The 15,915-nt window shown below is 43.5% G+C and overlaps 1 protein-coding gene across 4 annotated transcripts in view; it reads left to right on the forward strand.

Moving 5' to 3' along the window:
* The window catches only part of RAPGEF1 (Rap guanine nucleotide exchange factor 1), an 84,632-nt gene that overhangs the window by 26,544 nt on the left and 42,173 nt on the right, over positions 1 to 15,915 (forward strand). For all 4 annotated transcript variants that reach the window (XM_053996790.1, XM_053996791.1, XM_053996792.1 and 1 more), the window contains exons 2-4: positions 5,142 to 5,281; positions 9,540 to 9,718; positions 12,407 to 12,563. In XM_053996790.1, the coding sequence (XP_053852765.1) occupies positions 5,142 to 5,281; positions 9,540 to 9,718; positions 12,407 to 12,563 (476 nt within the window). The remainder of the gene's footprint in view (positions 1 to 5,141; positions 5,282 to 9,539; positions 9,719 to 12,406; positions 12,564 to 15,915) is intronic.

The following is a 15,915-nucleotide window of genomic DNA, read 5'->3' on the forward strand; positions in this document are numbered from 1 at the left end:
GTTCTCCTGTGTTTCTGAGAGCAGAATTGCATCTGGAGTAGCCCCAGAGCCCCTCGCTGGGTGCTGCATCGCAGCACAGACATCCTCAGCAGAAAGGTCGTTTTGAACTCTGGCTCGTTATTTTTGCCTTTTGCTTCAGAACCCTTAAAGTCCCTGTCAGCTAGGGTTTAGCTGAAGCCTTGCAACTTGCCTTTTGTCTTCTCAAATGATGGAGCTGAGCCCAAGGGAACAAATGCCATTTTAATGGGCATCGTTGTGTAACTCATTACATAAGTCACTGCTGCCTTCAAAGGACTCGTGGCAAAAGTGGCAGGAGCAGTTGATTAAAAATGTGCACAATAGCTTCATTATGACATAGGGAGAGTTGTCCGTGGTTATTTTTAATCTGATAGCTTTTAAATATGTGCATCCAGCAGAGACCTAAATGGCCTTTGAAAAAGGAACCATTTGTGGAATAAGATTTTTAGAGTCCACTTCTTTCTAGCAAGCTGCAAGAGTCAGGACAAGCTGGAAAATGAACTATAACCTTTTTTTAAGGTTGTGTCCCCTCTAAAGCTGCAGGGTTTTGGTGTCTGAACACACAGAGAGTGAGAGAAGATGGAGGGTTTAGTTTTTCAGGTGAAGGAAAGAAAAGGTACTGTAATCTAAAGTCTATTTTCAATTAGTTTTATATGATCCAAGCACTAGACGGGTTGAGCAGCTTGTCCCAGCTGTTGGAGCCTCCCTGCCATGGAATAGTAGTGACAAAAACAGGACCAGGAGGTGCAGAAGCAGGCAGGGCATTATTTCCCATTTCTGAAGGTTCCCATGTGCTGGTTACACGAGGCTGGTGAGTGGGACCCAGCAGATGGAAACTCTGCTGCGACTGAGCTCTGTAAAAGGCTGAACTTTCACTTTGACATTAAAGCAAATAATTTGCTACTGGCTTAGCTTGGTGGAATTCACCAGCTTGTGTGTGTCTTGACTTTTTCTGGCCTTTATTTGAACCCAAGTGGAGAGTAACCATTTGACTATGGCAGAGGTGGATGTTGGGCTTTGACTTGCAGGCTTTCTCCTGAGCAGCCTTAGTTTCTTCTCCCACAAGCACATAAGCTGATTTATCTGCCTTCCCTTTTAATCCACTGTTGTTTTAAACCTGCAGTTCTTTCCTCACCAGATTTAGCTTTCTGTTGGCAAACTGGCAGCAGCAGTTGCTGGAGCTCGGGGAGCTGGTGGGGAATCAGGTGGCTCTCAGTTGGCCGTGGTCTCCTTAGCCATGGTGCGCCTGGTCCGAGGGCTGGAGGGATACTGAAAACCCCTCTGGCCACACCTGGCAGCAGGGCTGGCTGGGGCAGGCGTGTCAGGAGAGCTCTCTGGTGTTGTGTGTGTGGTCAGACCCCAGACACGTGCCGGGGAGACGAGCCTGGGAGCTGAGCAGGGCCGTGACTCAACAGCTGGAGCAGGTTCAAGCACGGCGGAGCGGGAGCCTCTCTGACAGGGGATTTTTTAGCTATGAAACGAGTGACGTAGTGAAGCGTCCAGTCAGAAATCAAGAAACTCAGATCTGTAATAAAGTCATTTTGAAGGGCTTTTTTTTTTTCCAGTTGTGTGCAGCAGCAGAGACCATCCAGACAGATGAAATATGAGGGGATGGAAAGTCAGTGGTTCCTTTGAGACAGAAACACTTTGATACAACTTTCTTCTTTCCCCCTTCCAGTTGAAATCACTTCATTGAGTTTATTACCCTGATTTTTCCCATTCATCTCACAAATATTTGGACACTTCATAGAAGTAAGTGTGGGGTACCCTCCTCCTGCACACCAGAGAGGAGAAAGCCACTGCTGAGACTCCAGCTAAACACTGCTGGCTATTCATCAACAAGAGGCGAGGGTAATATGATAGAATAATTTCCAGTGGGCAAGCTCCCAAGCTAAGAACAATCTCAATGCTGCATTAAGGGGTTTGGTTACTGTAGATAGGCAGGGAAGGAGCAGAGGGACAGAAGTGGTTTGAGCATTGCCGTGGCTCTGTTTTCTGCCTCTGTGTATGTTATCAAATTATTTAATCTGAAAAGGCATGCCCTGCTGTTTGAACTTTTTAACTGGACAGACACACAGGACATGTAAGATATTTCAATTAGGATACAGTATTAAAAAAAAGTTACTTTTTCAAAGCAGACCAGTGCTGTGGTAACCAGTCTAGGAAGTCTTGCTCAGCTGTGCTTTTTGGAGGAGAGTTTCAGGCTTCATCTGTAAAAGCTTAGGTCCCTTACACCTGTGAGCTGGAATCCCTTCCTGCTCAAGTGTCACTTCTCTTTTATACCACTTCATCCAGATTCATTACAAAGCAAATTCTGTTTATAATGCTTGAATGATGTATCAGCTTGCAAACTGTAAAGCCCAGTGTGCCGAATAATTCTGTTGGCATTCACTGAGCATAATCACAGGAGCTCCACAGCTTGATCCATGAACTGGGGGAGAGACCGAGGGCCTGCAGAGTGATGGAGATGCTCTACCAGAGTCACTGACTCACCCTCTGCAATGTTTAGACAAGTTGCTTCACCTCTGTGCCTGCTTCCCATCTGCGGAGTGAGGTTAAGGCCTGACTGTTTAAGGATGAGAACGATGTGTTTGTAATGTGCTTGGAACAAGAAAAGCGCTATTTTAAGTGCTAAGTGTAATTGAGTGTGAGAGAATATTGGTTTGTGACTCATTTGTTTAACTGCAAATGCATCAGAAACTTGTGAGCAGATGAGAGCTGGAAAGTGCTTGGTGTAGACAGAAAGCCATGGCAGTAAAAAGCTGCATTAATTTGTGATCTTCAAAGCAGGACTTAGCAGGGCTGTTCAAACGATAACGTTTATTATTTTTGCAAATGTCAGCTGGTTTACTTCACCAGTACTGTTTTAAGCACCTATTCTGCTCCAGCCACTTGCTTCTGTCCTTGCTCTGTGTGTCTATCTCCCCTCAGAGTGTGGCACACAAATGATTTGGTGTTTGGTGTGACCAAAGGATAAAAAGAACAAAGGGGTAGTGCTTGGCTGGTGGTGGTGGTGAAGAGGATGTGCTGTCAGCAGAAAAGGAACTTTCTCTGTTGGCATCTCCTTTTGGAGGTTTCTGACCATGCACGTTGGCTCAGCCATTCACGTGCTTGCCCCATGAAGGTGGGTAAGATGTCTGGTGGCAAGGAGAAAAGGAAGTGTTAATCTTTTGGAATCTTTCTCCCTTCCAAATATCTTGTCCCTACAACGCAAAATTATCATCATAGGTGACCAAGGGTTTTGTAGGCATTGAGTGTTTTCTTACTGAGACCTGCAGCTTGGATCTCACTGCAGCCTGTGGAGGAGCCAGACACAATTTGTTGCTGTCACCATTAGTTCCCTGTAGATTAATTATTGTAATTGTTTGCCAGTTCTCGAAAAATTAATTCAGAGCCATGACTTTTCATGGCAAGCGTGCATATGCGTGCAAATATGGAAATTCTCATATGGTGTATGGAATAAATACAAATTATTTTCTGGGGAGGAGCTCAAGAGTGTTATCACAGCAGCCAGGAACTCTCTTCAGTGGTGACCTTCAGCACCCTGTGGAGACAGAGAGGTTTTAAAGGTTTGGAGATCCTCTTGTGGATGTAAAGCACTGACGTAAATTGTTGCTAAGTTGGGGTGCCAGCTGCTGTAAGTGATTCTTCAGAGGCCAACTGATACGCCTGGATTTATCTGCAGTGGCCAAGGTTTTTAGTGCCTCCCTCCTCAGAGCACTAAACAGGACTTTAGGATACAAAGAAAACCTGGGAAAACATTTACTCCTGTAAGTGGAGAACAGGTCTGCAGCCAGCCTAGATTAGGATCGGTGCTCAGGCAGCTTCCATTTGTAGGAAGCCTGCAAAATCTTGGTCTGGAGGACATACCTAACCAGAGTGCTGGTGAGTGTGCTCACAGAGGGTCAGAACATGCTGCCAGGAAACCAGGTTTAAAGGGAGACAGGTTCTTCCCTTGAGCTGTGGTTAGGTGGTTTTGAGTACGAGGAACAGCAATGCTCTGTGGTATTTAGCTGCTGGGTGCTAGATTTGACTCAGCAGCATTTGCTGTTTGCAGTCTGCATGCTAATGAGGTGCTGCAGTGCTGCATGCATGGGGCTGTCCTCTGGACTCACCACAGCCAGTGCAGTTAATGCTCAAATATTTTAGAAGTAAAATGAAACATACAGCAAAACTGTGTACTTTTCTTGATAATGTAGTTAGAGACAAGTTGGGTAACTTCTGCTGATTATCTGGGTCGCTAGAGAGGAACTCAGACCTTCATTTATTAAAGTGCTCTTTGCTCAAAATACTTTCTAAATTGCTCTCTACAAGGCAGCTTAGTTTTATTTAGCTTCATGGTTAAACAGATAAAAATGTATTTCAACGGTATGTCTGCATACAGCATGATTGCAAACCTCTGAGACTTCTTTTAGGTATTCAAAAAACAATGAAAATACAATTTTTAAAAGGGCTGAGCACTTCTGCAGTTCAGTTCCTTGAAGGATGCCCCAGTATCAAAGGGGTTCCTCTGTTTTTTCTGGTACACTGGAAGTGAAATCCATTGCAGATGACAAGGGCTGGCATTTTTGTTCAGATTATCCGTGGGGCCACATTCAAAATCGGTGCTGCAGAGTGGGTAGAGATCAACATCCTGGGAAGGGCATGACCTGGGATTGTGTTCTCCATCCCTGAAGCAGGGAGCCCTGCCTGCACTGACCCACAGCCAAGGGCTCTGCTCTGCCGGAGGGCTGTGAACGAGTCACTTCATCCCCTTGACTCAGTTGCTCATCTGCCAAAGAGGCACGATGATTGCCTCCTTTGTAAAGTACTTCGGGACCTTCTGCAGATAAGTGCTTTGAAGAGAGGTGGTTTTCCTCTTCCCTCCAAGGCACAGAGCAGTAGCAGTCCCACTGTCCCTGCCTCCAAGGGAAAGCAGGAAATGCTGGTGATATTGTGGTTGAGGAAAGCAGGAAATTATGGTGGTGTTGTGGTTTGAAACATAATATAGAGCAGCAGTTTGTTAGTTTTCTTTATTGTGTTCCACTCAATAAATTTATGTGGTCTTCCAGATAATGCTGTAACACATCCCTGGTTTCAACATATTTGCCCTAATCCAGTAATGCTTTTCTGTGTCTTTCTAGATTCTGAGCGTTCCCATCTCTCCTCATTCACAATGAAGTTGAAGGGCAAGTTTCATTCACCAAAAATAAAGAGAACACCCTCAAAGAAAGGAAAGCAAGCTGACCTGACAGTGAAAACACCAGAGAAGTCAGTGAACAAAGTAAGCAAAGGCCATGTTCTGTTATCCTGACTGTTTCTTGCTTCCTGGTACTCAGTTTATCATAATCTGGTGTGTGAATTTGTCCTCTGCATAATTCTGCAGCTCGGGGATCCTCAGGGCCACTTTATGGTTGCCTATAAGCAGCACTGTGTAGTATTAAATCAAGATGTGTGCTTCTCTTTGGAGAGCATGATGAGACCTCCTTCCACAAGCATTTAAATACCTCATTATGGAGCGTGGTGTATGGCCTGACACATCCACCCCACATGCACACCCTGTGGGTTATGCTTACAGCTCCCAAAGAGCTGCCTGGTTTTGGGGTGTGACCCTTTTAAAAAACCCAGACCCAGGCGAGCACATCCTTGAAGCTGGTCCAGAGATGTGCTCAATCTCTGATGACACCAGCAGGGAGAGTCACACAGAAGTGTTGGAGCAGCTGCTGATCCAGCACAATGTTCCTCAGACCAAATGTACTCCAGGTCCTCTAAGAAATGAGGTCACAAACTGATCTGTGTTATCTCCTCTCCCGTGGTGACCTGATTATGTAGCTGGAGACTTTTCTCTGTGACAACACTGTTGCAGTCAGTTCTCAAGTACAAATGGAAGCCAGAAGTTAAGAACAGTTGAGGTTGTTTTGGATAATTAAACATCATTCTCAGCTGTTCAAAGTCTCATCCAGTGTGCAGTGCCAGACATGCAGAATTTTTCAGATTATCTCTGCTGGGAGTTGTTGTGGAGTTGCTGAGAGCAGCCAGCAAGATGAAGTTTTCTTAGGCTGTGTGACTTGCTTAACACCCAGAGAAAGCTCTGCAGCCTTCCTCACCCTATTCTGCTCCATCAGGTGGAAGATGATGAGGGTTTTTTGCCCAGGTTTAGATTTTTTTCCCCAGGAGGCTGTGGAAATGCTTTCTAGGGAGCCAAACACCTTTCATTGCTGAGTGCTATTTAAAAATAAAAATTTAAAAAACCCCAAAACAACAGTGAGAGTACTCCTTGAAGGCTTTTAATTCCAATGATGTTTCAGGATGGTATCTTGAGATCATTTAGCAGCCTTCTTTTAAATTGATGTGTGACCACATTAAATACATTAGAAAATGAAGAGCCCTTTTCAAAATGTGGTCTATAGCAAATGCATGTTAATAATAGATGAAGTTTTTGCTTTTCTATTTTTCCCCAAAAACAGTGCAAGAGGATTTACTAATAAGCCATGCTGGACATTAAAATCATATTTTATGTACAGATTGGGATTTTTTAAATTGGAAAACAAAACACTTGAAATATTTTTTATTATGTACATGATTATTTAATCTGCATTCATTTTTATACTGCAAAATATTGTTGATTTCTGGCTCATTCCTTACCTATTTTAATAGCTACTGCCCAACTAATCAATTAGTTGGATGTAGCCAGCTCATTAGCTTTAGTGGAGGGAGTGGGGAAGAGGATGTGCCTGGATTGTTGCCAGGTTTTCTCACTGGAACACAGACATCAGTTGACAAACGGGAGATCTGCTGTCAGAAGACTCACTTGTTAAACCAAATATCATCCTTTTCTCCCTCTTAAGTACTTAAGATGCTATTTTTGTGCTCTTGAAGTAGATAATCACCGTAGAGCAGAAATAGCAATACTAAAAATTAATGTAAAATCACGATGTGTAAGCTGAAGGATATGCTCAGCTCATGCAAACATCATCATCTCCTGTTCCCCTTTATATCTGGAAGGGGGCAACATTGGAGGTGTTCTTTTCAGAACCTCCTTTTGCCCCCTGAACCCTGTCTGTGATTCTTATCCTATTGTAGGAACAGGAGTGTCCTTCTGTGCTATATACAGACTTATGACAGGTTTTGCACTGCCAAAATGTAAGGAAAAAGAGGATGATTCCAGCTTTTGTAATTGGGTGTATTCTGTACAGCTCACTGTGACCCTTTCTGGGTCAGCTGTGTCTCATACATGATGCATTTGCAATTTGATTATTAAGGGAAAATTTCAGAAATCATCCAAAAATATCTATATGTGTCAGGCAGGGAGTGGAGAGGAGATGCTGTTTTGCCTGAGTTGTAACTTTTTCCCATTTAATGCCCAAAAGAGAAATGGGTGGCTGCCCCATCCCTGGAAGTGTTCCAGGGCAGGTTGGACAGGGCTTGGGGCAGTCTGGTCTGGTGGAAGCTGTGGCAGGTGGAGTGAGATGAGATTTAAGGTCCCTTCCAACCCAAAGCATTCCATGGTTCTGTGCACACCTACATATGATACCTTTGGACCTTGGAAGAGGAATCATTACAAAGTGCCCCTGGGGAATGTCACCCAAAGGGCTAACAGGGAAAAAAAAAAAAAGAAGAAAAAAGGGTTGTGTCCCACACAGTGTCCAGTGGCTGGGTTCACATCCCTTGGTGTGCTCAGCGGAAGGATTTGTGTTTCCAGTTGTCATTCTCAGCCCTGAACTCTGTCAGGCCCCAGGCCCATCCCTTCTGTGCACCAGGAGACTGTTTAAGCTATTAAGTCATGAGCCTTTCTACAGGAAACAGTTGTTGAATGAAACCCATAAACAGCCATGGGAGCAGGAACTGCAGTCTGCATTTTTTCACTTCTGTTGGAGAGCTTTGACTGCTGGACCATGGTCATACTTACCCAGGGAATTTACAGACTCTCTGATCCCTAAAATGTGTGACATTTCATATGAAGTGCAAAACCTTGGAAGAGGCCAAGGCTCTCTGTAGATTAATGGTTGGACTCAATGATCCTGGAGGTCATTTCCAGCCTAAATGTTTTTAAGATTCTGTATCCTGGAATAAACTCTGCAGTGGTGAGGGCACATCCCTGCAAAATGGGAAATGTCATTTTTTATCCCAGTGAGTTGCCAGGATGCTCCTCAGCAAGGGAGTTCAGAGCACTGTGGGCTGTAGATCAGAACTTGAGGTTCCTGGCAAGAAGTGTTGTCCAAAGGGGAAGCAGCAGCAGATTTTGGGCACTGCCCAGACGAGATGGAAAATGACAGGGTGCTTTGCAGTTCTTGGATTGGGACTTAGACTTCAGAAGTTGGAGCTAGATGGAACTTGGGATTCTAACCCTTTTATGCAACTGGCCCCAAATTACTAACCAGTGCTGCCTATAAATTGTTCTTCCTAAAACCTTTTGGGCTGCTGGCCTGATTTTGCAGAAAAGCAGCAGTTTAACAGCTGACAAGAATATGGGGAGCACACAATGCCCATAGGTCATTAATTCCTGAAGCTGAATTTACTGAGGAGGTAATGGATGAAATCTGGCTCTGCTAAGCTCTCTGCTCCTTTTCTAGCAGTGTTCAGTAGTTAATTTAAATCTCACTTAGAAACTACTTGTGGCATTAAAAGTCCTCCAGGCATACTGTTGTAAACTTTTAAAAAAAAATCCCTGTCCAGAATGCCATTGAGGTATCATGTATCACTTCTGAATTTCCTCCTCTTGTGTTTGTGGTGGCACAGAAATTAGTGACCACAACTCAGCTTTATTCCAATGAATTGTTCCCTTATGCAACATTCATTCACCAGTGCCAAAACTTAGCTTTTACAGTTGGCCCTCATGGAAATTGTGTGAGTTCTCTTGTTCCAACAGCATCACAAAATGATTTAGGTTAGAGGCTCATCAGAGTGGAGTTTATTTGGGTGTTCTCATGTATTTTACAAGGACATGTAGTAATTGGACAAGGGGTGTTGCCTTTAAATTGACAGAGGGCAGGGTTTAGGTTATATATTAGGAAGAAATTCTTCCCTATGAGGGTGGTGGGGCCCTGGCACAGGTTGCCCAGAGCAACTTTGGCTGCCCCATCCCTGGAAGTGTCCCAGGCCAGGATGGATGGGGCTTGGACAGCCTGGGATAGTGAAAGGTATTCCTGCCCATGGCAGGGAGTGGAGATGGGCTTTAAGGTCCCTTCCAACCCAAACCATTCTGTGAAATGTTTTTTCTTTCACTGTCCCAGTTTAGGGTATGGGTTTCAAAGCAGTGTCCTTGATGTCATCAGTGGTGCTAATCTTAGCCTAAAACTGATCAAGATCAGCCTTCAGTTTGGAAGGTACATCTGAAGGTTAAAGTGAGGGTGTAATCTTGCACTGAATATTCCTTTGGAAGAGTAGTAATGCAATTCAAAAGTGTTTGTGGTAGAAGGGGGTTTTTGCACTCCTCCTGGAACACACCTCAGTGTCACCAAACTTTGGGTTTGTTAAAGGAACTCTGCCCTTAAAAATACTGAAGTTTTAACACATCTCTCCTTTTCTTCCCTCCTCTTCAGAATGTATCGTGGCTAGAGGAAAAGGAGAAGGAAGTTGTCAGTGCATTGCGCTACTTTAAGACTATTGTGGACAAAATGGCAATTGATAACAAAGTATTGGAGATGCTGCCAGGCTCAGCAAGTAAAGTGCTGGAAGCCATCCTGCCCTTGGTGCAAACTGACCCACGCATCCAGCAAAGGTGAGTTTCCTTCTTGGCTTTTGGGACCATGACAGACCAACAGGCTCCTGCTTTATCTGAGGAACAGCATCGCAGGAGAAGCTGGTCAAGTGGCTGCTGTTTTTTACTAATTACGTGGTGGTTTTCAGACATCATTTAAAAGCAGATTCCCTGCTGTGAAGAATCTCATGCCCTGAAAAGATAAAGCAAATCAGGCTGATTTCAGAGTGGAGGAAAGGATGGTTCTTAGCATAAACTTGGAAATTTGTCATTTTCTAGAGGGAGAGTCTCGTCAGATGCTATTCCTGTTTCTGCAGTCCATGGTGGTATCCTAAAAGTTAACAAATCCAATAGCTTCAGCTGAAAAAGGAGTTTATCTTCAGAGTAATCCTTTTTTGTGCTCGTTTTATCTACCCTGATATTACAGAAGTCTGAGCCTGCACTCTTAACTGCTTTTTTTGGATTCTGCTGGATCAGATACAGAAGTAAATAGATGTACTTCAGCAGATTAACCAGTCCAAGTTCATTCCTGCCTCACTCAACAGATTATTGTTTTATGTTTTAACAGATTATGTGTATTACGTTTTTACCAGTTAGGCAGTGGGTTTGAAGCCAGGAAAGAAGTAGAAATTTGCCAAAGCCAAGCTCAGCATGGTTTATAAGAATTTGTGGTGTTGCCAAGCCACAGAGATATTGTTGTTGTTCATCCCATGGATGCTGGAGCAATTGATTTACAGAAAACAAACAAACATTGTTGAATAATACTGAAAGAACAAAGTTAACACAGAGAAAAACACAGAACTAAGCAGAGAAATGCAGGTGTTTGGTCCCTGAAATCCTGCCAGTTTTTGTGCTGTTCCTGTTTGTTTTCCCATTAAATATCTCCAATTTTTTTTCTTTCAAGATGCTTATTTCAGTTCTGGCACAGGGAAGGTTTATAATGTAGTTGGGGTAGCACTGGGTGCCAAATACTTTGCAAACAGAGATGCTCAGTTGTGTTTGGCCCCAGTGCTGAGACCAGGGCTGCTTCTGGCAAAAGGAGGGAGGGAATGGGTGAGTAACACACCTGTGGCTGGGACAGTAAGGTCCAGTTGAGGTTGGATCTGTTGAATCATAGTGAGCAAATCTGTTAAAATGGGAATGTCCTCTACACAGTGATTAGTCTCTATTTCTAGAAACACTGTGCATTAAAGCACAGATCCCATGTCCATGCCCTGCCTTGCTTAGCCTCCCAAAAAACCCAGAAGGGGATCTGGATTTCTCAAAAAGCCAAGTCCTTTTCTCCCTACCTGTGTACTTTAGTGGCAGGACACAAAGGAGTGACTCTGATGGCAAGAAAAGTGAGCAAGACTTGTGTCAGTGACAAAGAAAGCCCTACAAATATTGTTGGACTTCTTTTTGCTTTAGGGGAAGCATTTGCATCAAGGAAAAAAGTAATTAAATCTTGCACAAAATGGGTTTTCAATTACTGCCTCCTTAGAAGGAAGCAGACTGAAGATTAATGGCAAAGAAATCAAAGCCTTAGAAAGAGATGGGGGAGGGCCCTGTTTAGGAACTATCTCCTACCAAGCTAATTTCATTTCAAATGAGAACAAATGGCAAGCAGCAAACCTTAAAAAAAAAAAAAAAACCCAAACAACAGCCAAACAATCAAATCCTTGCCATTGTTTGTATTCCCTGGTTGAAACTTGACAGTAGTTCTTCCCCCAGTCCTGCAAACCTCATTCACCTAAATAAACTCATTGGAGCTCGTGGGCTTGATTCTTTTCTCACAGATAATGAAGTTACTGGAGTTAAGCCAATGTAGAATGATACCAGAGAGAAATGGGAGGATTTGGAACCACTTGTATCAGTAATGATTGCAAGATTACACCTTCTCTTATCTGTTTATGGTTTTGATGCAGTTTGAAATTGATTTAACGTGACAAAGAATTGCTGAAGCATTGCCATCGGCAGAGCTGTTAACACACCTTGTTTAGTAATGAAGTCAGTGTTTTCAGAATGGCCAGGAAAATGCCTGGGAGCACTGTTGTTACAGTTAACTTTTATTTAAAGTTGTCAGCCTTCCAAAACTTTTTTTTTTCCCCCCTTCAGAACAATAGATTCAATTCTGTTTCTCATTAAAAACAAAACAAAGCAACACCCTTCCTCTTTCAAACCTGAAATTCATTCAGTTCAGTTTCTCTAAAGAAGTAATTTTAATTACATGTTTTCAGGCATTATAAACAGAGAGGCAGTGATTTGTAAAGGAATGAATAGAGTCAGCTCTCAGTGGTCCAAGGTGGTTTTGGGGAGAGCTAATAAGGAAGAAGGATAATGCTGAAATAACATAGCTCAAATTTAAATGTAGGGCTTGAATACTTATCCTTAATGTTTGGGCATAGGATGGAGCTGTAAATTAAGATGGAAAGAATTGTTTTTTAGCATTGCTGTGTTAACCTGCATCCTAGATAATTCCTTCTGATAATTGGGAATGAGCTGTTGGTGGTTTGTACCTTCAAACTGTCATCATTTGGTGCTAGAGAACAGGAGAGCAGCTGCACTGGAGGAGCAGCCTGAGCTTTGTCACCTGCTCAACACAAATTCTGAGTGTCAGAGAGCAAAGCAGTGAAATGCACAGTGTGAAACTCACTCTCCTAACATTTGATAACATCTCCACAATTTCTTTTTGTTCTTTTTTTCTCAACTGCTCCCTCTCCTGCTGTGCAGTTCTGCCATCTCATCCTGCTACAGCCGAGTGTACCAGAGCCTGGCCAACCTCATCCGCTGGTCTGATCAGGTGATGCTGGAGGGGGTGAATTCAGAGGACAAGGAGATGGTGACAACAGTGAAGGATGTCATAAAAGCTGTTCTGGATGGAGTCAAGGTACATGAGACAAATACTGTAATTTTTATTATAAAGAGCATATAATAATGTATTTTAGAAGAGGTCTTTGTAAACTAGGCAGGTAAAATATGAAGGTCCTATTTCAGCCTTCAGTAAACTACCCCTTAAATCAACTGTTCCATAAGAAATGTTCCTCCTTGGAGTGCTAGTTAAAGACTAGCACAGTTTGGCTCTGAACTTGTGGCATGCTCAACCTGGCATTTGGATGAATTGGAAGAAGCAATGGCTCTTTCTTCAGTATTGCATTGAAATTTTCAGAGTCATTCCCAGTCTCCCATGCAGATTACAAGACGTGGTTTGCACATTTTCTGTCTCAGCAAAATAAAATGAAAATGCTCCTCGTCAATGCCCATAGAGAATTAAAGACTCCAGCTCCATGTTTTAAGAGAAATTTCAAGGGATTTGTCAGTGATACATCACCACTCTAAGCAGCTGGATTAGGGTGTGGAAAAGGTGATGAGCTAAACTCAGTTTTCTGGAGATTAGTTTTACATTGCTAATGGAAATGTTTAACAGAAACCTTTGTATCCATTGTCAGACCTGCTTGTAGCATTCCCTCCCTGTTCCACCCTGGGAAAGCTGTTGGCTGTCCTCCTGCCTCCTGGGAAGGTTCTTGTAGCCATTATTTCTGTGTCCCAGGCTCTCTCTGGGCTGATCACTCACCTGTCCTAGCACTGTTGGTAAAAGTTTGGTTGATCTGGGCTTAGGGCACCAGTGGACAGACTGTCATACCTCCTGGGAATCTTATTTTGGAAACTGTAGAGGAAGTTAAGTCTCTTTCAAGAGCAGGGCTGAATTCAAAGGAGAATGTTTCAATCAACTGTACAAGGAAAATTGGAATAGAGTTTTAAGAACTGCAGCAGGTGCTTCACCTGGAGTTATGTATCAAGAACCTTTCACTGTACTCAGACTCAGTTTTATTAAATGGAGCCAAATGTAAAAATGAAGTGGATCTCCCAGGCTTTGACTGTCACATTTTCAGGCCTCTTGGTTTGGTGTCTGCATCATCTGGATATCTCTTTAATGTCACTCAAACACAGATACTAAAATCTGCTATTACTTTATAAGCCTTTTAAATAAATATCTTTGAAACAAAGAATTTCTAGCACCTAAAGAAGATGGATTTTCTAGGATTATTTTGCACAATATGCTCTTTAACTTTAAGCTACACATTTTAAAAGTAAAGCTGGTCTTAAATTTGCACAGCAGGAGAGAGGAAAAGAGTTTAACCTAAAATCTCAGCTGCTGTTAGTGCTGGAATTCAGCAGCAATTTGCAGGATGTGGAAATCTGTGCTGTAATTCCCCAGAAATGGTGAGTTATCACTGACTGAATCTGCACAATCCCAGGGAGAAATGTGTTATCCCCAGATCTGGATCAGAGTTGTGTGGTCTCATTGCAGGAGACTTGGACACACAACTTGGGAGTTGTTCTTTGACTTTAAGCAATATTTAAACCCTTGGTACCTGTTGCCTTTCAGCCAGAGCTGTCTCCTCTGCAGACTGGGGGAAGATCTGGGACTGGGGAAGGTCTTGGAGGTCTGTTCATGAGCCAGCCCAGCCTGGGAGCAGCATGGACATGTCCATGGGCTGTGGAGCCCTGCTCAGCACCATGGCTATATCAGTCTCGGCTTTGTTTTTAGACTGAAAGTTATTTTGGCCTTCCAGTTGGAGCTGGCTCATGTCTGGCCAGCCTTAGAGCAGATGTGTGGCTGTCTGGGGAGATGGGAGAGGATTTGCCCATCAAGAGGTCAGCATCTGGAGGCAGCATGCTTTCACCTCCTGCACAGCAAGGAACAAGGTTTATTTTAGAAAGGCCAAGCCACATTTCAGATCTGGAAGCAGAACTGAGAAGATGGAGACTTCTCTCCACAGCAGAGCCTATTTTGTTTTTCTGGCAGATCACACAAGATCCACTTCCACGTTTCAATGTTTACTTCTTTATTTTCAGAGTTAAGTATAAAGGAGACTCTTGTTCACCTCTGTTATTTGATATTTTGATCTCAGGTTTTGGGGCTTTGCTAGGCAGGAAAAATAATGCTTGGTTTGATTACATAACTTCTCAAAAATCCATCTCACTGTGGAATTTTCAGCTTGCTGAAGTAGCATAGTTTGTAGAGAGGCTTTAATTATCTCTAATTACTGCTGCAAGAATCTCTTTCCTTGTTGATAAGGAATAGCATAATGTGCATCTGGCTCAGTTGTGTGCACATTACCTCTGTGTGTATGCTAAAGATTTTGGCTTGATTTCCAAATGCTAGTTCTCATGTGGGGATAGCAGAGAGGAGAAACATTCAATGTCTGGTGATATTTGTCAAAGTTGGAAGGGAAAGTGATCCTCTCAGGTAATTGCAGTCATGTGTTGGTGCCTCCACTGGAAGGTGCTTTGGGGTTTTTTCCCCCCAGTCCCAATGATTTGAATAATTCTGAAGATACTTTTGAGCCAAAGTGGATTGGTTTTCTCCTGTTCTAACCTACATTCCCATGTGGTAGAGAACTGTGTGGTGTCCATTATGACTGGCAAAATAGGAAAACTGAGCACTTTAGCCCTGAGTGCCTGGGGCTCCTCAGTGCTGCTGCGGCACAGCCACCACCACAGTCTGCAGTGTTGGCCTGGCTTTGGTTTAAAGTGGTGAAGAAAGGTCAGGAAAAGGAGACATTACACTTTCCCTTCCATAGCCTTCTCAGGGGGATGTTTAAGGAGTGTTTTGGCTTTTGGTTTGAATGCCCATACATTTTATTTCCCTTATTGTGCTCCTGTGCGTTTGCAGTCCTCGCTGGCCCCTACCCCAGAGGCCCACAGGGTCCAGCCCTGAGTCTGTTAAAGTGCATGAGGATCTCCAAAAACCTTTTCAGCAGTGGAATTTTGTCCAGAGGGCAAATCCAGAAAGGTGGCAATCCATTGAGTCATCACTCAGCCCCATGATGCCAAATGCAGCCAAAAGAGTCAAGTGACGTTACTCATCAGGACACTTCTCAGAACACACTGTTCCTCACCAGGGCTCTCTGTCCTAGCAGGGACATCTTCACAGTTTTGGTCTCCATGGACATCTGTGTGTGCTCCCTCTTCCCCCACCCTGAGTGGGATGTTCCAGGATAGCTTCTGGAAAGCTGAGTTTTTGGGTAACACAATGTACGTTCTGTTGGAGCATCAGAGTGTAAGCAGAGCATGGAGACCAAAGTCAGCTGTGGTGGACACTTGGATGGTGTTTGCACCTTATTCCTCTTGGTGTGTGTGTGTTAATTCATGGAATTTCAGCTTTCAGTAGAGCCTTATGTAAAAGTGCCAGCATTGGAGTATTTTCCTTCCTCAGAGGGATGATGGCAGTGACA

This window comes from Vidua macroura, chromosome 21 (genome assembly GCF_024509145.1).
Source record: "Vidua macroura isolate BioBank_ID:100142 chromosome 21, ASM2450914v1, whole genome shotgun sequence".
Taxonomy (NCBI): domain Eukaryota; kingdom Metazoa; phylum Chordata; class Aves; order Passeriformes; family Viduidae; genus Vidua; species Vidua macroura.